The sequence below is a fragment of the Calonectris borealis genome, chromosome 11 (assembly GCF_964195595.1).
Source record: "Calonectris borealis chromosome 11, bCalBor7.hap1.2, whole genome shotgun sequence".
Lineage (NCBI taxonomy): Eukaryota > Metazoa > Chordata > Aves > Procellariiformes > Procellariidae > Calonectris > Calonectris borealis.
In genome coordinates, this window is record NC_134322.1 from 14248537 (window position 1) to 14273667 (window position 25131).

The 25131-nt window shown below is 41.8% G+C and overlaps 1 protein-coding gene across 4 annotated transcripts in view; it reads right to left on the bottom strand.

The window, feature by feature from the left end:
• The window catches only part of ATOSA (atos homolog A), a 49366-nt gene extending 24521 nt beyond the window's left edge, over positions 1 to 24845 (bottom strand). For 2 of the 4 annotated variants that reach the window (XM_075160095.1, XM_075160094.1), the window contains exons 1-2: positions 12119 to 12391; positions 879 to 966 (exon numbers count right to left, since the gene is read on the bottom strand). In XM_075160095.1, the coding sequence (XP_075016196.1) occupies positions 879 to 966; positions 12119 to 12223 (193 nt within the window). In that variant the 5' untranslated portion in view covers positions 12224 to 12391. Of the gene's footprint in view, positions 1 to 878; positions 967 to 12118; positions 12392 to 24447 lie in introns of those variants that run through there. The other 2 variants (XM_075160096.1, XM_075160097.1) reach the window with 2 other exon arrangements.
• Between the last annotated feature and the right edge of the window lie 286 nt (positions 24846 to 25131).

Consider the following 25131-nt stretch of genomic DNA (forward strand, 5'->3'; position numbering starts at 1 on the left):
GAACTCATATATTCCAAAATACAGTTGTTCCACTGTATCCTGACATGAGTAAATAAGTGCTGAAATGTCAGGGTAAAGCTGTAAGGTTTTCAGTGCTGCGATGTTTAGCATTTTAAATATAAGTCAGTTGGATGAACAGAACATACGCTTTTTGCTGATCCCTAAACTTACTAGTCTACAGAACGGGTTACAAAAGATGCTACTTGTACTGACATGCTATAACCGGACAGGTACTGAAAGCAAAGAGGACTTGTTTCAGCTAATGCCCTTACTTAAGCACACATCAATTTGTGTTTTCCTGTATATTATAGTTGCCTAGATTGTGATTTTGTTAATGTGACTACACAAAAAACTCTGAAGTTATATTATAATGAAACAAACACACCTATCAAGAGCAGACTAAGTAATTTCTGAGCTTTCCATTCATTCTTCTCTAGCTTTTTACATTTTTCCCTTGATTAGCTGATGCTCTGCCTAAATTAGATTATGTTAGAACAAACTGCGTGACTCGATAAACCTACCCAAACAAAAAAAAACTTAAAAAACCTGACAAAGCAATAGGATTTCTAATTCTGCAACTCAATAATTTTTTTCAGGTATTTCTGTTAGTTCATAAAAGAAAACAATTAGGAGAAAACATCTCTTCTAGAATAAGTACATGGCACTAAGTATAGAATAGACACTCAGCTGTAACTGGAAGGGAATAAAGGGTTTATATCTAGCCTTCACTCCCACCATCCTTACTGTGATTTACCACCCTCGTAAATATGCTGATACAAATTTTGCAGAATTATATTGAAAATAAATTACTGAAATGCTCTTGTTTTAAATCCCACCCTAGTTCACAGGAGGAAGCAAGGGCAATGTGGAGATCAGACCTAGGCTAGCTTCACAGTCACTGCCACCATAATGTGAAACCGCATCCAACATGCTTGGTTTGGGGAGCTGGAGGAGCCGAGTGTCACCCTAGAACAGAAAACAGAGCACACTTAAGCTAACAGAATATGTGAAAATTTCTTCCTAAGGTGTTTTCTGGAAAAACAATTAAGTGCTTTTATATTAAAATACAGATTTTCCAATATAAGATTTCTATATATATATTCAATTTTTTTCATGCTTCCTTCACTGATGTTGATGACTGTTTCATCTTTCATCGTCTTTCCCCAGCCAAGGGAACTGTGTTTGGAGATGAGGATGATGACGGCTGATGAGCATCTTCACTGTTGTTACTCACTAATTCAAAAACCAGCTTAGCAGCAACTACATGGCTGAAGACATACAGACTCAAGGCTTTCATCGACTTACTCAACTTTATGTTAGCTGTAAATATCATACTGCAGCGGCTCCATAGCTGTTGCTTTCTTTTCAAAGGAAGACCAACATGAAATAACAATGAAAAAGCACATGTATTTGGCTAAGCTAAGCCTCATCTCTTTCTGAAGGCATATCATCCATATGACAGTCGTAGCAATTGAGTACTGGGAGGTCTAACTCCATTTGGAAGCCAAGACATCCCTCCCATTAAACAGGTTGACAGCAGCTATGCATTAAATTCCAGCTGTGATAGCATTTTTATAATACATAAATAAAAATGGATGCCAGAATTTTATTTGAGGCCTTAAACACAATACAATTCAGGACGACAGACATAAGTTTCCTCTTTAATTTGTTTAACAATCCAGCATGACAAAGATTCAACTATTTGCAGACTTCTGCCATATTTTATTCAGAGATTGGTTTAAAGATGGAAAGCAGTAATTTGTGATAATAAATCACTCTCAGATGTTACTGGAAAACAACATGGAACTGTTTAAAAATCCTACAGTAGGTATTTTCAATGTTGGAAAATACCAGTATTTTCTGCCAGAGCGCGCAGCCGTCTACTTAAAACACAACATGTTTGCATCTTGTGCTGACCGGATTTTTGCTCAAGAGTTATTCAGTTTATTCCTCTGTAACTTATCATCTTCACAATATATGCAAGTATCTTTGGGAACAGCGTTCATCATGATGCAGGGTTACACTTGCCAAAAAATGTTCGTTTTTAAAATTTCCCCACTAACACTAAAAATTAATCTCTTTGGGGTATTTCATGCTTTATCTCATCACCTTAAATATTTATTGTGCTTAGAAACTTTGACAACATACTTTCCAGTGTTCTTGTGCTTATTTTCCTATTTCTACCGATAAAATAACACTTCTTTTATGAGAAGGAATGTAAAGTAGCCTTCAGCTCTGAAGAAGATTTTGAGTGAATGATTTGGAAGAGTCATTAAGGGCCCGAACAAAACCGTAATGGGAGCACGCAGAACCTCTGCTGAGGAAGGCCTGCTATGCTCTGTGTGAGTACAGGTTCCACTTTGGTTTATAATCACCAGGCACAAACTGGTATTCCTCTTCCCTAAGATCATTGGAAGAAAAAGAACGGTTACTTCGTGCCATTTGCTTCAGACCATAGTCAGATCTCTTGAAAATAAACCAGAGTGAATTTGAAAAGTGCAATGTGAAAGCACTGACTCATTTTTGGGTGGAATCAGCAGGGATGCCACAGCCGCTGGAGTCAGGGAAACCCCCTGAAAAAGGTACCATGTTGACTTATGGGATCGCACATTATGGAAACTCTTCACTAAGCACTCGGCCTTCAACATAATGGTGTTGTCAAAGCAAGTGAAGTTTGGTAAGTACTAAAGCACTCGGCCTTCCACACAGTCTGAAAACTTTCAACAACCAGCAGCCAAACATTCTCATCTTCATGCTACGGTCAGGTGCCAACAAGCCCAACTGATGGTTTTTGATAGCCATGATCTTCAGACTCTGAAGTCAGGAACTACTGACTTTAATAAGCTAATTTAAACTTGCACAAATCAGACACCCCTGGTAGTTCATCTCTGCTTTTAATCTATCGAAAAGTATCTTTTTTCAATGTACAGGAAGGTAAGATGACTGTTTGTGAAGACTACTGAGGAACCTCTTGTATGTTGAAAATCTCCTCAAAGCTACCTATCAGTATCTATTTTTAATAGATATTGCAATTTCTCAGTTTTACTGTGGTAACAAAAAAACCCAAAACAACAGTAAGCCAGAAAAGACTGTGCGATGGGAGTGGGCAGAAGTCTAGATGTTTTGGGGAAAAAAACATCTATGATCTAGTCCGCTTTTTGGTGAAAGTAGTCTACTTTATTAAAAGACTATTAAAAAAAAAAAAAACTAACCGAGGCCTCCCACGTACATGATTAGTACATCATTTCTTCAGGGGCAAGAATTTTGATCATCATCTAGATGTGTCACACTTTCAAAAATTTCTGGTTTCGTTACTAGCATTACAAATTTGGTAAAGTGCAAAAGAGATGCTATCAGCAACTCAGCCGTGCAGCGATAAGCCCTGCACTCACCCAAAAAGCAACCCCTCTCCCTCACGGGTGCACAACACTCAATTTCAAATATTCTGTTGTCTTAGAGGAACCTATAGAAACTATAATGTGATGAATGAAAAGAAAGCCCTGAGAATGCCAGCATTGTTACCCAGGTCAGCTGATATCCCTGTTTCAGTTAACCCGAGATCCAGATAGGTGAAAGTTAATTTGCTTTATTTTTAAATTCTAGAGAAGATGACAGTCTGTGCAGTTTTCCACAAGGCTGAAAAGACTTCATGGGCCAGGAATTAAAAATCTGCAACTGCCTGGGCAGTAATGAGCTTTTAGTTCAAGCCAAACCATCAGAATAGTCATTTTACGTGTCTAGACCTAATTCATCTATGCAAGTACAGAATAGCTTGATGGATACAGGTTTTTATTCCCCTTTGTTTTCATGCAATTTGAAGAATCGCCAGGATCTAGCTGAGTGACGTTTATCTTGTTACAGTTCAGATTTACTTTAAGGTTTAAAAAAACAATCAGACTAATGGAACTCTGAAGCTTCAGACCTTGTTAGGTTTTCCCTCCACACATATAACATCTTGGAAAGTACCTTTTAAAAATTGGTCCCACTTGAACACCGAAATTTCAAATACCATACTTTTTGCTTACAAAATGTAAGTGTCTGCTTTCCCTCTCCCCTGCATTCAACCATCCTGCCAGGCTTGCATTGCAGCTTTGAAGGCTACCAGAAACATCCAGCCACTGGGCACCTTGTGAACAAAACAAGTTTATGACAATCCTAGATGCAAGACACTCATCCAAAGTGCCAAAATTAACACTACCAGAGCAAGAATAATAGTGGTGTATTCGTAACGTATCTGTTCAAAACAATTCTCTCTTCTCAAGGGAAAAAGTGAGTTCATGGATGACTGCGCCGTTGCTGGCACGGAGCGAAGACAGGCACGGTGAGGGCCAGCAGGCAAAAGTCTCCCTGCACAGCGCTGACCTCGAGTCACCCATCATCCCTGGCCTCCACTCCAAGTTTATTGGTTGCACGTGTGTTTTGTAACACCCTGTACTATGTATTCTTAGAACATACTTTCCAGAGAAGCGAAGGGACAGGGCTCACCCCTCCACGACCACTTCCAAACCAATCTCACCAGCAGCAGCATCCTGCTCCTCGAGATAAACTACCAGTTTATAGAATAGTAAAGGATCCAACCTCTACGTTTGCGTGCTCTAAAATCAGGTGACCTGTGAGTCAAGAGACAGAGCAATAAATCATTAGGAAAAACAAAACACTACACTAAAAATAGTGTACACGAGCAGCGTATGAAGAACAACAGTTTTCATCCAGTCAAAGCTCAAGGCCCTCCACAGCCTCTTTTGTATTCTGTGCAAAAACAGCTGACATAAGCAAAGACAGATAAACAAATAAAACCCAACTTTACTTCCTCCTTGATAACTTGCAAATATATATTTAATCAAAAGTACACAGCAGGGGAAAAAAAAATATTGAATTTGGGACCAACAGAAAAGCTATTAATGTCCAAAGTAAATATTCAATGAAACTTAAATCAGAAGATGTGAAAATGACTTTCTTTCAGGGAAAATTGCTCCAAGCTGCCTTCAGCTCAGAAATGCCAAAAAGTCACTGTCTGCTACATGTCAGCTACCAGCATAGTTCAGGCAACATTAAGGATTCATCCACTTGTCAGGTTTAATAGATTTAATAAGTTATTGTGAAAGCTCAAGTTGAGCATCAGACAAAAAAAAAACCCCACAACCATTACAGAATCCGAGTGCCTGATAGACGTACTTGTTTTGTCAACCCTTTCAGTTACCAAAAAGATTATACAGCGATTTTCTGTTAGAAATCAATAAGGAAAACAAATTTCATTACTATCAAGTGACAACAGCACATAATTTTGTTGGAGGGAGAGGATCTATTTTTAAGAGAGAACAAAGAAGTGTAGAAGAATATAGTCAAAAAGATTTTAAATTTACATATGACTGCATTGGCTATTACTGTAAACAGATGGTTTTTGCAATCACTTATCTTCAAGAACTAATAAAAAACATATCTGAGAGATTTTTAGCACAGAACATTTTATTCTTACCATCTGAATTAGTGGCTGATCTTGAAAGGACCAGCATCTGGCATGGGAAGCCAGACAACAAGCAACCTGCCCTCTTTATCCCCAGAAAAACATGCAAACTGAGTTCACGGCACCCTTGCTGCTGGGTTGGATCCCTAGGAAGTAGCATTTAGAGAATTGCTTTCAGTGTGAGTTGGTTTTACTCTTGACTAAGGAAAAACACAGTCTGAACTCCTAAGATTTTCCTCAGAGATAAATTCTTCACAGTCCAAGATGTGATGAAGCTGGAAACACACCCTGCCAGTGGGGTCCTGTGGGCCGGGCACAGCCCACGTGAATGCCACCTGGGCTTCAGCTAGCAGATGGCAGTGCCTTATCTGCCTGCTCAGGGAAGTGCCGGCAGTGCCCGCAGGATTTCTCATGGAATTCATCACCAAAAATGAGTGTGAAAAAGACATAGAAAAGATTACGCTTCACCAGCATCCAGCCTTGTAAGGAAGGTACGTCTGGTCAGTGTCTAACAGGAAACCGTATTTTCCTGTTGTCTTTTTTGCCTCTCAAAACATCACCTTCCATAACAAGCAAATTACTTTTTTTTTTTTTTTTGTTAAACTTTCAAGATCTTCCATGGCTTACCACCATTCCTGCTGTCTCCCACTCACTATTGCAGTAAACTTCCAGTTAGCCTCTGGTTACTTTAATCACTTGTACTTCCTCCCCTCTGTGTTGTCCTATAGTCGGGAAGAACACACTTGCTGCAAAAGGACTCTGCGTTCCAGCTTCTCTGTTACAGTGATAAAGGCTTGCTAGCCTGTGCTGGGAGCACAGTTTATCTGTCTCATCAGTATTATCCCTTTGTTTCCCTACAGCCCTCTGTTGGAAGCCATTGATTTCATGTTTGATACTTGCACAAGGTCTGAGGTGAGGATGGTCTTTTGTTCCATGCTTGTGTAATATCCAGCAAAACGCGATACCCAAATGTGCCTCTTAATTTGTATCACAGATAACAAATCATGATCTTCAGGTAAGGACTCCAAGAATTTGCTTCCCTTCTCTTCAAAAGTAATATTATGATTGAGTTATACACCTGGAGGCTGGAGAATTCCTTGATCCATCTAGACAAACAAACACAGCACTAGGATACACTCTGGAAATACAGTTTGAGAATATAGTGGCTTGGTACACATCTACATGACGGACTTCATTCTGTAAAGAAGCCACTGTTGTAGACCCACAGGCATAGATGTACCTCACAAAAACACCAAGAGCTGAAGAAACTACGTGTTCTTAACAGCGTTGATAAAACAGACTTACAAGGGGTTGTTTATGCTTTATGAGAAGTGACCTCCATTCAGTAATATACACAGGTCTTGTTCACGGCTTTCCCAGGGGACCAGATCAAAATCTGCCTCAGCAGCACTTCCCTCCAGTAGTTTCAGTGCCATGAAGTTTAGTCTATACCAACACTCCTTCAGGTGTCCTACCCTAAACAGCGATATTGAACCTTCTATTTTGAATTTAACTATAGTAGGTACAGAAACTGTAGATAACTTTGCTATATAAATAAGATAGATAGCACTTGGGGTCCTAGTATCCTGCTCACAGCAGCCAAAGGCAAGCACCTTTAGCAAAAGAGCACGGACAAATTAGGGCTGCAGCGGTATTTCTCCAGAATCCTCTTTAACAATTGAACCAAAGGGGCAGAGAATGTCCTCCCCTGTCCAGTGGCAAACAGTTTCAACCCCCTCTGTGGCCCCTGCTACAGACCTCCAGTGTCCTAGAGTGACATTCCCCTGCTCCCACCGAGGAGGACAGACGCCTGGCTGCAAGTGCAAGTCAGATGAAAGGCCCCATCCACCCCACGAACTACAGGTTCCTCCTTGCTCCGCTGTACCATGCCCAGACCAAATACATAGAGCTTCCTACCTCCTTCTCCCTTTCCCCCTTGCAATGCTATTCTAGTTCCAGTAGGTAATTTTCATGTTAAGTTAAATGAAAAGGATTCAGATCCACTCAGATCATAAACTTTCTTATTTAAACTAATGCTTTAACTGCCAGGCATTTTAAAGTATACAGTCCTTCAGACATCTTTTAGAAAGATCTTATAGGAACCAAAATACTCAAGGCCTCTAGGAATTCGTATCCACATTCTCTTAGTTTACGTTTTCTCCTCCTCCAGCTGGTCTGCTTTGCCTTTTAAAATTTATTTTAAAGTCGTAAAACCAACAAGTCATCTTCAGTTCCATAAACTTTGCTAAAACTGGAGAGGAAAAAAGTGTCAGTTGCCATGGCAGCAGTGAGGAGTCTCTGGGTCAGGATGCAGAGAACTTCTCTTGTTCTGTCTGATCATTTGCATCAGAAGTTCAGCCATCTGTTATTAACTATTTAACAACAGTCTTGCTTGTTAGCACTGGTGCTTGCTATTTAAGTTTGCAGAATCTAACTCCCCACCTTCACTCCTTTTGTAAAGCTCCTAATTAAGGTGGAAATTCATCTGAGGGCTCAGTTATCTTTCAGGTAGGATGACCAACATTACTTAAACTTGGTCAATACTCTTTCTCACCAAGGAAAAGGCATACACTTATGCAGACACCATCATCTGGAAGCAGAAGCTTTATTGTTAAAGACATCAATTTGAAAAGAATTTCATCAGACAGTAGATGATGTGGCTGAACTGCAAGACAGGCATTTAAGCATACTCCACTATATGTTATATTCCCAAGTTCCACAGCATCCCTCGATCTTCTATATACCGTCTCCTCAATATTGCAGAAGAAAACAGTTTTGTAATTTTATTTCAGAGTATGAACCACATAGACTCAACTATGTAATACTAGCAAGGAAATACTGCCTTTTGTCCTCTAACAGAATCTGAAATATATTCATCTATTAGCTATATACATTAAGAAAACAAAAACTTAGTTCTCACATTTCCAAGCTTAGAATTTTGGAGTTAAAAACCTTTTACCTTATCTTGACTTTACTATCTTAATTCAAATCTCTATGACCTAAAGCAAAATACTGACTCTTTCTGAATCTAGTCCTAGGAGAGCAGGCCAGTCTTGTTGCTCCTCACTCATCATGCCCTCAGAAGAAAGTGATGACAAAAAGGGAACACCATGACTGTTTCTTTTACTGTTCCTAAAAGTACTTCACAAAAAGAAACGCCAAAAAAACAGCACTATTAGGAGCAAATAAGAGGCCTTCAGCGGGAAGTCCTTGTTTCAGCCATTTAAAAAAGAAACACTGCATCATGCGTGCTAAGAGCATTCTGCTCACAGACATAGCCAGTAAAGCTCAGATCCTCCAAACTTATAAAGCAGAAGAAAAATTTGAAAAGTATTTATGTGAGAATATGGAAAGAGAGTTGCAGAGCATCAGAAGACCACTTCACACATCCAAATAACAAGACAGTATTTTCCAGGCTAGTCTTTCATTCAGATGACAAGCAGACCAGCAGCCTGTTACATGCACTAACAATCTCAGTGTGGCAAGACCTGCTGCAGAGACAGCACTGGCTAAGATGCCTTCTCAGATTCTAGGAAGATGAAAGGTTTGGTAGATACCACAACACGTGCATAGGTTAGATCTGATACAATGCAATGGTTTGGAGACCCACGTGATACTGTATCAAAACAAGAACCCAGACAGTTTCATTTCTTCTGGTTCCAATGAGAACAATGCAGCCAAACAGTCTAGAAGTGTCTGAAAAGGCTTTTCCTTCAGCATGTTCAGGAAAAGTCTCTATTACAGATATTCAACTTCACACGTGAAGGCTCGGTGCATTACATCCAGGGCAGCTTTCTGACTATCAAACCATGTCAAGTCCAGAGACTTGGTTCAACTCCAAGAAGCTATGTGAACACTGATGGCACACCTAAGCCCAAGATAAATACGGTCACACTGGGGAAGACCTGTTAAGCACATTTTCTGCCTACATGTGAGGCACTTACTAATACCGCTGAGCTGCCTTTTTTTTTTTATTTCCCCAGAATAACTGAAAAACAAGAAAATGAGAAACAAACCAAACAGTGCAAATGCACTGTTAATAATAAAGCTTTTAAAGAATATTCACAGGGAGAAGAGATAGAAACACCCTAGAATTCAAGAATTTTATTTTAATGGACAACACATTAAACATTAGATATACAGTATGCAGGTTAAGTAGGAGCTGATACTCTTATAACTTTATTACAACATCATGTCAGTTAGAAATCACACCTACAAGCTGGGAACTTCTGCAGCACTGCTACTAGAACAGAACTAGCTATCAGGGTACTTAAAAAAGCACACAGGAAAAAAGCATAGGACTTGTTAGGAAGTGTCCTCAGGTGAGGAATGTAGATTAAGAATCCCATTATTTTATCTGAAATAAAGAAAAAGACAAAACAAAAAGCCCAGAGCAAACTATTTTCATGACATCTGACCTCTTCTACTGCAGTTTCTTTCTGTATTCATCTTCTCTTTGTGCTTTCCTACTTCATCTCTCAAAACTTTGATGTTACAACCTGTTCATTGTCATCAAGTGGCAGGTAATTTATCTTGTGGAACTTTGTCAGAACATGTTTGACCACCCAAAATCCTCCTCCTAGCTAGTGAGGCTACTTCCAGCTTCAGTAGGTTTGTTTCAGGATTTGCAGTCCAGATTATTTAGAGGGTGGAGTAGAGGGAAAGGAATAAGGCTAGCAGACCAAAGGCAGATACAGTACTTCTTCATCAGAAATGCAAGGAGCTCTGAAAGAACTGAGATGAAACTGATGATGGTGGAGCAGCATGAAGCTCCTCAGGCAGTTTTTCCGGGGCTATTAACCTTCACCTACAAGGCCTGCCCTTAAGTGGTTAAACAGTAACCTGCAAAAGTAAAAAAGTTACAAAAGAGACAATATACGCTTCTCACTTAAAAAATTTCTGGGAGAATGGCCAGGCCCATAAAATTGTTTTTAAACTTTATTTGGGAGGATAAATGAGGACATTACAATTCAAGCTGTGTAAAAGACTGCTCATTTTAAAACGGACACCAGAGCCTACTACGGAATTTTGAATGCGTAAAACAAAAGAACATTTTTGATAGTTTTAAAATTGAACTGTGTCACACAGCACAATTCAGCTCTTTACAAGTTTCCACATTGTAAGTCATGTTATTAAGCTTTAATAGTCTTCTGGTACTCAAAAGAATAAAATGTTACATAGGGTCAAAATTTAAAGGCCTAACAGAATTTCAGCCAAGAATCTAGTTTGCCTCCCTCTCTCCTAATATATGGTAATTTTCTACACAGCAAAATGGCAGACATTAAATTAACACATTTAAAATTTAATATATGCAATTATGAAATTTCACTTTGTCCTCTCAAAAATTCCTTACTACTTTATGAAGCAATGCTTCAGTGATTTAAAACCCAATATTCCCACACAAAGCACAAGAGTACACTAGTGGAATTGTTCCTCCTCCTGTATCAGGAGGTGAACATCTCATGTCACAGGTTCACTTAAGCTAGAGCTCTGGCACCTTTCAGAGGAATACCTACAAGCTCTAGACCCAGGATGAAAATATATGCAAGTACTTGGTCAGAACAACATTTGCATTTTTAGAGAACAGGTTTGCATAAAAAGGAATGGATAATCCTCAATTCAGCATTGAGTTCAGCATGCTATTTAATTAGTTTTAAACATAGCATATAGTTGAGCAACCAGTAAGCTGATAATTAAAAATACATATTTTTAGTTGCCCCTCAAGCTAACAGATTTGCATCAGCTTCTTTTGCCTCAAGACAAACAAGTAGTGGCAAAGGGCTGATAATGCTTTCATGCATTGTTTCTAGCAGAAATCAAAATACTGTAATAGTTTCCTCCTGCTGGAGGAAAAAAAAAAAAAAAAGAGAGAGAGAGAAACTTGACCTACATAACAAGGCACAGAAGAAACTCAGTTAAGCTTCAGGGTGGTTTTGGGAAGGGGGAGAGGTTTTTTTCTCCATAACAATGAAGAGTCAAGCAGTTACATATGGCTACACTAACTACAACCGTTAGCAGATTTGACATTTAACTAGATGTCTCGCTTTTAAGGCTTAAAAATATTCCCTTCCTGTTCCAGGCCATTTAATGCTCTTGCCCTAACAATGTAATGAATTAACAGAGTTAATTTTTAGGCTGTCCATTACTTTCCTTTAAAGGGAAGTTGAAAAAGAAGACCTCACAAAAATCCAACCTTTCACAGGCTCAGTATACAGAACGAAAGGAAGAACATATGGTGAAACTGTTTGTTTTTTAAAGGAACTATTTACAGACGAAGTACAGCACACTTCTCCAGCTCAACCGGAGAGGCAAACTTTAGTACAGACGGATTTTAAATCACCTTTCATAGAAAAACACCAACAAAAATTGCAGATTACCCTCACAGTTACTCAGCTTGAACTTGTTTCAAGCCCGGGAAGACTGCCCGGCCCGGTGCTACCGGCCTTCACGCCTCCCCGCCGCCGCTCCTCCCGGAGCCCCCTCGCCCCGAATCGCCTGCTTCACTTCTATCCTCAGCCACACAATCCAAGGACACCCCCGGTTCGGGAGGGCGGGCGCTGCAGCCAGGTCCCGGACCAGGCCGCCGGCGCAGCCAGCCAAGCCCGGGGGGGCGCGGGAGCAGCCCGGGGGGCCCGGTTCCCTGCCGGTACACACCTTCTCTGCGCGGCCCTGTGCTCCCGCAGCGAGCCCCGCCGGCGCGCCGGCGCGGGTGGGTGCCCACGGCATCTTCCACAAAGGAGGCAGAGTAGGGGCGCGCATAGCAACAGGGCCGGGCGCCGATTGGCCCCGCCGGGCGAGCGCCGGCCTCCTCGGCGGCCCGGCCCGGCCTCCCCGCCCCCGGCCGGCTCCGCCGCCCCGCCGGGGCAGGTGAACGCGGGGGGGGAGGAAAAACCCGCCGCAGCAGAAACCACTGAAACCGGTCCTAAAGCGCTGCTGTTAACAAAGAAGAGCGTTACTGCCACGCGTGCCCCTGCCTAGCCGGAACTGCCGACACGCGTGGGAGGGCGGGGAGCGCGACCTCCCGGCGGGGGGGCAGCCAGCGCCCGGCCCCTCCGCAGCCCCCGCGGGGCCAGCGCTGAGCGGCGGGAGCCGCTGCACCCAGGCGCTGGCACCCGGTCCCAATTCCCTCTCGCAGAGGGATGTTGAGGCCCCGAGAGGCCCGACGCTGCCCCGGCCGCCTCCAGCAGCAGCCGGGCACGGCCGGCGGAGCCCGCGGGAGGGGCAGAACGCGGGGGGCACGCTGGCGCGTTGCTGCCCGTGCGGCTGCCAGGTACCTGCACGCTGGCACTGCCCACAATGTTCACACACCGGTTTTGAAGAATCAGCCCCGAGTAGCAGCGTACCCGAGGTGAATGTTTACATCGGGAGTGGAAAAAGACGGCAGCCCGTCCCCCCCCGCCAGCGCAGGTAACTTCCCGCAGCACTTTTCCCGCTGCTCCGCTCAGTCCACTCGGAAGCGGCTCAGCTGCCTCATCCCTCTAAACCTTACAGCATACGCAGCGGGGAGGAAAATCCCATTACTAGCTCTCCTTGCATTACTGTAGTTCTTAAACCTACCTGATGAGCTCCCTACTTCAGTATTTTTTCTGACCTCCTCCTCAGATTTTTAGTGGGCACTTTTGGGGACTAATTTATGAAGTTGTTTCAAGCAAGTAGTCTCAAAACTGCACGTATTATTCTAGGTGCTGTCTAAGCAACATGCTGTCCACATTAAATAATTTTATCCAGTTCTACCTATTTACAAGAACTAAAGTCAGATGACATTCACCATATTAACATAAGCACACACAAAAAAAATCTTATTCTCAGCCTAACCACGTCACAAAACAAGAATAAAACTCTTGTTCTGTAATTAGATGCCATGAAACTATGAGAAGTCCAGATCAAACTAGACTTCACAACCACATTCAAAATCCAATAGCGCTCACTAACCCATTCAAGAGCGTGGAAAACATGCTACTTGCTTCACAGAACAATGACTTTGTCCCACTCACATTTTATATAGCAGTATCATTTAGCTGTGGTTGTGAGAAAACATAGCCTACACCAGATTTTTAAGAGACATTTTATCTGAGGAAGGTTGGATACCTTTTAGTAGTTGGCCCATTTAAAGATTGTAGATACAGATAGTGCCTTACAGAAAGTTATACGCAAAACATACCATTTCATTAGTCACTGACATTCAAGCTTCCTGTATATTTTATCTCAGTTTGCTTTCCAAGTATTTTTATTTCATGGAACATTTACTTCTACAAAAACACCATAGTTTACATAGTTGTCTGAAAAAGCAGTTTCAAGTTTTCTTAATCGAGCAACCACCTAGCCTTTGATGATTTTATACGAAACAGTTATTCAATATCTATGGGAGGAATGGGAGAGGTAAGAGGAATATTTATCACATTGGTAAACACAGTATGTTTAAAAGTTTTGCTAACAAGAGGCAGAAGCAACAACCCCAAGTCAGTTCCCATGGGGGCTGGCAGAGACAGCATTCAGGAGCCACCAGTTGTTTTTACAGGCCAACTAACAATGTTTTAGTGAGGAGCAGCTGCCTCTAGATGACAGGCATACCTACTCACCATAATACCTACTCCTGAACAGTCTCCCCACACTGGGCTACTGGAGTGCAACCACAAAGATCCTTTTCACACCTGATATTCTTCAAATACAGTAAAAGTAGGACAGCATGTTGACACTCCAACTTTTAAGCTTACTGTCCTAAGCCTAGATATACACAGCTGAGCTCAGTGCATATTTGTGGAAGAACATCTCAGAAATGGATGCATCTGGCCTAATAAAAAGCTAAATTTAGAAATTACAATATTAGAAATTCCACCAAACAAAACCCATCTTGAAGCATGCTACTATCTATTGGTTTGATCTTGTATTCTTCCACAAATTCCAGTAGAGGCACAAGATACATATGGTAACAGGACATTGCTAGTGTGACTGAACTTGAGAATACAGTAGCACATAGAGATATACATAGGGCTTTATCCTAAGCTGCATATTCCACCATCATGAAGTAGCTGCACTTAAAATACTACTAACACCCTTGCAGTTTTAACACTGTGCAAAATGACTAATAATAAACAAGATAAACAGACTGTATTTTAACCCACCTTCTGCCACAAACAGGATAACACTTATTAAAATAAAAAAAGATGTGGTCTGGATAAGAATGGATTTTACCCAACACAAACTTTAGGAATAAGCAGTCCTACACATGTCACAAAGCAGGAAATCCCAGCCAAGCATAGTTCATCTCAGTATCAAGTCAACTACGCATCAATTCAGCTGCACTTGCCAGTAGACATAATTGGCATCATCCCTACGTTACAAAAACCACCCAACTTCAGCCTTTGGAGGGCCATGCCAAAGCACAAGATGTCTAGTAACGAGCTAGTTCAGATTCCAGCCCTGCCTTGTGCTTGAAAAGCAAGGGGTGCACGTGACCCCTAAGGAGTGAAGCATAAGTGACTTCATGGCACCTTATGTTTACACAGCCTAGTGTGGAGACGAGCTAAAAACAAAAGCACATTTCTACCAATGCATCCCTTGCTTGAAACAGTCATTTCGGATTGAGTTATTAATTTGCAGAATATAAAACCACTAAGCACTCATGCAGACAACTCTATTCCCCTTCTTCCCCCTCAGATGCTCAATTCCTCAGAACAAAGCTGAGGTCAGTTCTTGATGCTTGCAATGCATGTTAAAGAGCTGATAAGATATACCATCCACAGTCTTAATAATTTATGTATAGCTTTCTTTTTTCTGACGTTTAAAGTCAAATTTCATGAGTGAGAAAGGCTACATGTAGTCTATAGCACACCTAGAAAAGTTGAAGGCATCAGATGCTAACAGTTCCACTACTATTTTAAAACAAAATCAGTGCAGATCATAAAGCTGCTTAACATTTCATAACTAGAAGCTTAACTGAGAATGAATACAACCAATTTATAAGAAATGTCTCAAAACATTTATGAAACTGAAGGCCATTATATATTCTCAAAATGAAGATGGGATGAAAGAACATACAATGCATATCAAGCAGCATCACTTAACCTTTTCTCTCTAACAGATCCAAAATACTTTCTCACAGAAACTCATTAAATCAGTGAGACCATCAGCAGGAAACATCCAAAGGCAGTACAATAATAGCCAGTTACGCCAATTTTAGTGAACTTAATCGTTCGATGTAAGATGAGGCAGATGTGTATTCCAGCAGTTTTACACTGATCTCCTGATCTTTACCTTCAAATTTCTCTAGTATTATCAACTATTATTTTCTAGTATTATCAACTATTCCTCCTGTTTCGGCTCCATAAGCTGGATACTTGGTTCTACTCATTCACTTTTTAACAGCATGCACACTTCTAAAAGAGGTCTTCCATACCTTCCTTGCACTAACGTGGTGTAAGCAGTTACGCTGCCTGAACATCCCACACAGGGAGTACTGCCACTGGTGTAGCCATCATCACCCAGCCCCCTCCTCCACTTCGAGTCCTCCAGATACATTGTTTCTCATGGCTTCTCCATGGTAAACAAAATTTCTTTGGCCATTTGGATAGCATGTGCTTTAAAAGGAAGAAGCTGTTTCCCCTTCAAAATAAAGCAAAACAAAGCCATACTTTTCATTAAAAGGCATCTGAAGTGGGAAACCTTGCTTAGGAAATATGCTTAAATAACTATACAGCAGAGAAAAAAGGATTTACCTTTGAGCAGCATGCGTGTTGATATTAACTCCCTTCCCCTACGGTGTATTCCCAGTCCATACTGATCTTTACGATTTTGTCCCTGTTCAGTTCCTACCAGTAGGAAACTCCTCCTCTTTTACTCCACATCACTGGAATATTTACTAAAGCTCATCTCTTCCTGATGCATCTCTTCTCTTCCCCCTACCCCCAAGTCCAACTACTTCATCAGAATTAAAAGCCTGTCTAAAAAAGCTGTAACAAAAAAGAGCAAGTAAATAGGATGTCTTACTGTGTTGTAAATATTCAGAGCCAACATGCACAGAAAATGCACTGATACTTGTGACTTTACAGAAAACTGCACAAAGCATCAACACAACATATCAGAAATTCACTCCGCTAACGCAGAAGTTATGCCTTCAGCGACTAGCCATCACAGACATTTCCTCAGATTTTACTCTTAAGCACCCTTTCTGCCCCTCCAAGTCTGCAAAGCTTTCTATCAAACTTCTGCCCTGCCTGAAGGCGCGAGTGAGCCACGGTTTGTTTCACTGACGTTGTTGGGCGAGTGCCCTGGCAGGGAACCAAGGAGAACAATACCTGGCAGCAGAGAAGGGCGTCCCACCACTCTGAAAAAAGAGTGTGCTGACCACAGCAGCTCTTCCTGCACCTCTCCTTCTCCTTCCCCTGACCCTCAGAAGAAACCACCACCACCTCCCACCGTGGTACTGACTGTACTGAGGATACGGGCCGATACTCGCCATCCTCAACTTTTCACTGAAGTTCTCTCTCTGCCCTTCCCTCCCCATTACACCCAACGACAAGACGATACTTGCACAGCACCCTGAGAAAGAAGCTTTATTTACTGCAGCACAGAGAAGTGTGAAACATGCCCTAGAAATCCTGAAGGCTCATCAGTGAGCAAAAGGAATCCCTGCGTGCACAGCACCATTAAGAGGTTAAACTAGCACACGCAGTCACCTGCTTGTAGTCTCACTAAAGAAGTTTACAGTCTGAAATGGGCTGACTTACCAACCTGGTTCCCAGGGATCTTAATGGAAAAAAATCACTAACCTCACAGGATACGCAATGTGAAACAGATGACATGGCACATGTACAACCAGGGATTCCTTATTTCAGATATATTATCTTTTTTTATTGTACCTCAGAAGAATATCCAACTCATTTTTTCCCTAGGAATAAAAAAGTCATACTTAGCAATGGGTTTGGGAAATGCATTGATCACAGCTAAGAGAAAAATGTAAGTGCCCCATGGTTCTGGGTACTACATACCTGGACAGAGAGAGATTCGATGCCTTCCCACAAAATGAAAAATGGACAAATCAAAATAAATGTATATGGAGGGAGCTGAAGAACTCCTCTTGAAGAAACAAAGTTGTCCAGAAGACTTCTCAGTAAGACTATTTTGTTTGCCTTTATTCTTAATAAGGGTTCTTCCATTCAGAACACCCATGGAAGTGTCATTAGTATTTAATGTATGTGGAGTGCTTCCTTCCCCATATGTTCACCTGCCTCCACTGATTCATACACAGATCTTCTCCAAATTATCCCTGAGAACATCCTCATACTATCCCATTACATCTTTGCATTTTGAGTCAACATAATGTAGTAATACCATCCCAGATAGCAACTTTAAATAGTTTTGGTCCTAAAGTTAGCATTAAAAGGTAATGCAACAATCACTAGCGAAAAGAACTAGTCAGGCCCATTTAACAAGGAAGAAAATATATTAATAAGCAAGTTAAGTATAAACACTTTATTTGGTCATAATAACACTGACTTGTTAAGAACAGCTGGAGAATTTTCATGACTCTTACAACTCAATTACACTGTATAGGAGTAGCCTTTAAAAAATCTCTCTTCCAATCTTGGTACAGTTATGCCTGCAGATCAAGAATAACTGCACATGGCTTCGGCTGTGCTTATAGCTATATTCATGCCTCCCTGCACCGGACAAGCAGAAAAAGGAATATGTAATGAATGTGAAGTCTTCCAAAGTCCAACTACCTACCCAAGTCCAAGAGGCACTCTTCTGTATTTGCATTCACCCAGGTTTATAGACATCCTTAATTGCCTACTTATACATGAAGTTTTTGTACTCAGTAGTACAAAGGTAACCGTGCAATTGTACATGCACTTCTAAAACAATTTAAACTCAAAATCTGGCTTCCATCTAAACATTAAATGCGAATGATCTGCAAAGACGGAACCATTTACTACCACCTTGAAAGACAACGATGTGAGACACCTTCAAAAATCTAAAAAACATAGTTTACCAAATATCACATCAGAATGGAGAAAGTAGTTATTATAACTGCAAGACCTTATTGTCTAAAAGAACAGCTAGCAACTGCCGGACTGTTATCCTAAACTTGTTGCTGACAGGATAAAAGGCTATGGCTATTTCACCACCATTTAACAGTTGCTGTTAGTAGATGTTTGTCAAAATAACAAAGAAACATTTTGTAAACAGTAAAGTAGACAGAGCAAGTTCTTTTAACAAATGTCATATAGCTGGTTCGTTCCCGTCAGTTACTCTGTTTTCAGAGAAGATTTCTAATTTTAATAAGCAGAATTTCATTTGGCAACAAACTCGCATCTCTCATGAGAATCTGTATTTATAAATGTTAGCTTGTTTTTAAAAACATTTAGAAGCTGGCAGACCTCAGATCCAATAATAGTTTCAACACTGCCCTTCACAACTAAGTCCAATCTAATATGCTTCAGCCCAGGGATCTGATCTGGCATGCCAAAGTTTCTCACTTCAGCAAGTAAAGAATACGGTCAGAAGGGTCAGTTATATAGCCCAAGCCTATGGACTTGGCAAAGCCATGAGCCCCAAAATATCCACCTAAATGCCACTCCAGCAGAACCTGTTTTAGCAACAAGAGCCTCTGAAGGTGGCTAGTAAGGACAACTCCAACCAAACAAAAAGAAAATGGCAAAGTTGTTACTCGTATGGTTTGTTCTCTCCGAGGAACAAGCACGCAGTGAAGAACTCTCACTGTTGAACATGGATAAAAGCACTTTTCCCACCCAAGAGCTACTTATACAACGGGAGGACTCGCCTCGCTGTCAACACTAGGTATGAGTTGCAGAACAGGTAGGAAAACTTTAACATAAGCAGATATTTCAAACCAAAACTTAAGATTTTCCAATTCTACAAATGAATACCCTTAGATTTTTCTTTTTTTTTTTTTTTTTTGGGGGGGGGGAGGCAGAGTGGGAGTTAAGTACCTAAAAGCTAAGAATTCTTCTAAGTTAAATTTTTGTAGTAGAAATTTAATAAAAGAGCATATATTCCCATTTCTTGGGTGCAAGGACAGAGTTGTATTGAAAGAATCTAGACTCTACCCTCAATTTAAAAAAAAAAAAAAGGCTTATATTCCTGTTCACTCATCCTCATCCACTCCATCTCTATACTACGTGTTACCAGGACAAATCTGCTCTCCCCAAAGATTAGGGCTAGATGGCTTCATGCCTTATAAATGGAATCTGAGTGTAATATCCTGACCACCTGCCAGTTTGGTTGGTTTGGTTGGTTTTTTTATCCTGGACAGTTTTCGGTTTTCGTTCTTTTAAAGAATAAGCTGGTTTTATTTGAAAGTGATCTACATCGGAAAAGCGGGCACCCCCCCACCCTTTCCTGCCCGTCAGAACTAGCCTGCCTCGCCACATGCACCTTCTCGCACGTGCCCCTGCACGGCCGAGCGTGTTTGCCAGCACGGCTTCCTCCCGGGCCAGGGAGCAGCGTCACCTCCAGCTCATTATCACCCAACCTGCACTTACCTGTGGCAACCAAGCCCGAAGCATTGCCCAAACACTTTTGGAGTGACAGCTCCACTAAGCAGGAAGCACCTAATTTCCAGTTTATTACTCTGTTTACCGGCTACATCATTCTACCATGGAAAAGCTTAAGTGCTTCGTGACATTTCACTGAGAAGATATTATAAAATTAAAGCGTCTGTATCACAGTGCAATATAGGACACTAAAATACCACTCATCCTTTTTCAGAAGATATTTTCGCTTCCTGATCTACATACTCCGTGGCACATCATCTTTGCTAAAAAGTTTTCCACAAAATCTTTCATGGAGTTAATATACGGCATAAAACAAAACAAGGACCTTATCCAGATCTCCTAACTTAAAAACTAACTCCACAACTCCTACACACACTGGTTCAGCTCACTTCCCACCAATCCCATGCCTCCTCATCCTTCCTCATAAGAATTTGAAGAAAAGCATTCAATCAGCTATTCATCTTCATTAATCTCTCCTCCAGCTTTCCTCACACATACATCCAGAAATCCTTCAGCTACGTTTCCAACAGGAGGTAGTAAACAGACTTTTGTTGAAACCAAAGAATTAGCTCTTTCCACACCAAACCACCAAATAAGGTGGAAGAAAGTCTCTTAACCCAGTTACTACAAACCAGAGTTTTGTAGAGGCACATATCCGAGTTTGACTTGCAAAGAAGGAAGGAGAAGAGAAAAAGCAATCTTCAGACTGATTGTTCGTCTCTTGTAGACAGAAAGCCATTTCTTTAAATTAGGATAATCTCAAAGAGGGAATTAATGCTTCAGAAAGTAAGAGACAACTGCTTTTTGCTTAATTTGTAAGTGAAAACAGAATACTCTCTACACAGAGAACACACAGCAGAGGAATAAACAAAGCAAGGTAATAAAGAAGTAAGAAAAGACTAGAATGAGGTGATAAAAAACAGCCAGCATGTATTTAGAGACAAACAAGCCTGTCTTCCTCCTTTAACTTATCATTCATGCAGTGAGGGGGAGGGAGGAGGAAGGAGCAGTAACTCTGAGCTATTTAGACTATAGTAAGACTTTTGATGTCTTGTAACATTCCCACAGTAAAATATGACTATACTGTAGATTCATCGAAACCACAAGATTTTTTCCAGTTGTGCACCAAGTGTACTCTAAGAGTACATAACAAGCCTTCCGAGTTTGGCAGTAAGCTATCACCCTGACATTATGCAATGTTTTCATTAACTCTGATGGTGAAACAGTGTGTTTATACAGTTTATGAACAAAGCTGAACTGGAAGAGTTTGCAAGCACTCTGCTACGAAGTCGCGTTCGGTCTCCCAAACTCAATAAACTGGCGAAGTGATCAGAAGTCATTAGAACGAAGTTCAATAGAAGCAAGAGCAAAGCTCTGTGCTTGAGAAAGGAAACAGCAGTCCAAACATGCAACATGAAGCAGCTGACTAGGCAGCTGTACTGCAGAAACTAAATGGTGATGATATCATGGATCAAAACTAGGTAAGCTGATATGTTGTTACTGCAGAAAGAGAAAAAAAACAAAACTCAAACATCACTCCAAAAACACTGTATGTAAGAAAGGGAGATAAATCATTCTTCTCACTGGCACTGGTGAAGCCTCAGCTGAAGCAACATGACTACTGTCTTTTAAGATGCTTCAACACTTCAGTTTAAGAATGGCAGCGTAGGAAAGGTAAAGCCAAGCAGCAGCCATCAGTGTTTTAGTTACTGCATTCTCTAGACCCGGTACAGAGGTAGTTATGTGAATGCGCTTAGAGCAACCACTGCCCTTCCACACTGACACCCCACCTGATGGGCCAGTCCTGAGTGATGCTCATGAGACACATCCTGTGAATGCCCTGTGCCTTTGCATGGAATAAGTCCACATTTTTACCTTCACTTTCAAACCTCTCTTCCTCACTTGCAAAACTGCTCCATGGATTTGCTATGCAGCACTCCACATTCCATCTCCTCCATATTGCTCTCATATATTGCATGTTTATATCTGTAATTTTCAAACTTTCCTTATTATGAAGGGAGGTAAGTACCTCAGGGCCAAATTTCCCTTTTTTCTTCATTTCTGCTCACCCCTCTCACCTCCTTAAATTAAAATATTCTATAACATTTCCTACTGTTAAAAAAGTGGTTGCGCACTTAGATCTCCTCTTTCTTCTCCCGCACCATCCATTTTTGCTGGTAATAACAAGAATCTTATTGGTAGTATGACAAAGGCTAAACCATACCTTCTCCCATCATGCCTGGGCATTACAATCTTATTAAGTATAGTTTTAAGCTTAATTCTAACTACAGGAACTATATCTCTCTGCTCCAACTGGATTCTGATATAATCATTTGTAAGAATGAAAAAAACCCAAAACATTCCAAGTCTTTTTAAATCTGTTTCTTTATGTCTCACTTAGTGTGTGAATTTGCAGCGTCCTCAGGATTTTGAGGGTCTGTAGAAAAACGAAGACTGTGGCAAGCTGAGTGGTCTGCTGTGGTCCCCTGTCCTTTGCTATTAATTTGCGACGACTGGAAGCAGGTGACTGCACACTTGACCACTTGTATCCTGTAGTGCAGCTGCTACGCAGAAAGCAGCACATGTAAACATTTGCATGATTCGTGCCTCCTAAGAGTCTCTGTGGGCCGCATGTGGCATTTAGACAGCACTTTCACAACCCCCTTTGTGCATGGTATTGCTCTATTACATTAGCACACAGTTAAGCTAGAGGTATTTACTAAAATGGCTGGAGATACTCTCCAATGTTTGGCAAGATCCAGGATTTATTTCAAGATTTTTGTTAATTGTCTTAAAAGAACTTCAAGGCATTACTTCTGAAGGGTTTCACCCAGTGTGTGAGAGACATTTTACAACAGATAGGAATCTCAATTTATTAACTGTCAGCTTAGGAAAAAAAAAAAAAACACAACACAACAATCCAACAACCTAAAAACTTGCTTTCTTGATAAATTTGGTTCCCCCTACACCAGCTTGGTTAAAAAAGGCATCTGATCACTTATCATACAGGAACTAAAAATGTTTCCAAGGTTCTAACTTCTTCTGCCCAAAAATTAAAGAAAAGAATAGACAAAGGTCATATAGAGGTTTTGAACTGCTACAACAGAACATTTTAAAGCTGCAAATATTGACTTGGGTTTTACCTGGCTATTTTGAAATTTTATTTTACCTTGACAGTAAATAGTTTTCAAACTTCAGGGTCTGGTATTGAAATCTAAAGAGATTCTAAAAACAACCTGCCTTGCTGCAATCGATCAGGTGAAGGTTTAAGCAATTAAGAAACAAGGAGGAAAGCAAAGAAAAAAGCCCATTTCAAATCCCTAGTACTTAAACCCCATTAATTTATGCATATGTTTACGATCATTTCTGTACTATCGTCACACTATATAATCCTTACAGCATATACATATAAGAAATCCACCTAAGAGTGGTCATTTATGCGGTGTCGCTATTAGCAAACGTGTTATTAACAAACCTAATTAAGATGCGTATGTCATGTAAGTGTTAGTATTTAATACACGGATATCTAAGCTATATTAAAGTGTTTCTCAAAACACCAAAGTGATTATAACACAAAAAGAATGTGTTTTTAAAACTGAAAGCAACCAGGTAAACAATAGAATCATCAAAACTTTAAGAAACCCAAATATCTAAGCAAGGAATTGTTTTTTAATTAACACTCAGAATTCTACGATGAACACTTATAACATTTGTTTAAAAAATAATCTTGCTTTAACTAACAGGAATCGATAATCACTGCTCATGTGGATCAAAATAGAAGTCATGACATATTTTCAACTCTAGGGGCATCAGCAGCTGTTGCTATACTGCAAAAGAGCTGAAGTGTTATAAACATATACATACAGTCGACCGTTTTTCTGTAAAACCAGATGTCAGTAATCCAGATACGACAGTAACCAAATGATCGTGAAAAATTAATATTTCAGCATGCTTGTTATGATACCTCTTCTTTATAACTGGAACAAAAAACGCTGTCAGGTTATAAAACAGCACAGATGGAAGTTATGGTTATTTTCAGGGTGTTTTTCAGCTACGTTTTGACATTTTTTGTACGTGTGCTGGCATTGTCTATCGATGCTCGATTTGGCTTTGACCGACTCTTGCCTCAGCACTGCAGGTCTGTGCTGACAAGCCGACTCTATTTGACACACAAACTGCAGCATTCCCAGAGCAAAAGGAGTTTGCTACGCTGTTTGCCTCCCTTCCATCCAACCAAGACAATGGAAGCCGAAGGGCAGGCAGGACATCGGGCTGTTAATCACCTTCGGAGGGTACCTTCACAGCATCGTGAGCATTTCCCGAGTCGAACCCGCGTACCTGGATTCTCTCCCATCCCCCAAAACGACAGGGAAGGGGATAAGGAAATAGAGCGCTAACACCGAAACAAAACCCCAGGCTGCTTCTAATCCTAGAAACAAAACAAAAATATCTGGATAAACCGTTTACCTCGTTCCGGCTTCATTTTCTCCGTTTCCTCAGAGAGGTCTGAAAGGAGTCGAGGCGCTCTGCTGCTCTCCCCAGAAGCCCGGCTGCCGCTGCCTCCAGCCAGCGATATTAATTATTTTCTCGCGCGTAACACAATAAGCCGGAGGCCGGCCGCGCCGCCGGGGGCTCGCCCGACCCCGGCGCTAGGAGCTGGGCCCGCCGGCGGGCAGGCTGGCGGCGGCCGGCCGGGGGAGGCTGAGCGCCGGCGGCCGCTGCCCGCGCCCGGCCAGGGTGTCCTTCCGTGACACGGCGCCGCGCGGGGCTATTTATAACCTGCCGGGGAAAAAATCCCACAACAACAGACCTCGGCTCACCCCCGGCCGCACCGGCTCTGAGTCACCGCGGCCCCGGGCGATGGCAGCCCCGGCCGGAGTCCCCTCCCTCCCGCCTGCCCCGAGGAGGGCAGCCGAGCGGCCCCCCCGCCCCGCCGGGCCCCCAGCCCGCGGCCCCCGCCCCGTCACCGGCCGGCGGCTGGCGGCGGGGAGCTGCCCGGCACCTTCATCCCCGGCCCCGCCGCTGCCGCCCGGGCTGCCGCGCCGTGGCCCCCGCGCTTCGCCCCGGTCAGACAGCCCGCGCCTCCCGCCGCCGCGGAGCGCTGCTCTCCATGGCTCTGCCTCCCGCCCTTCCTCCTCCTCCTCCTCCTCC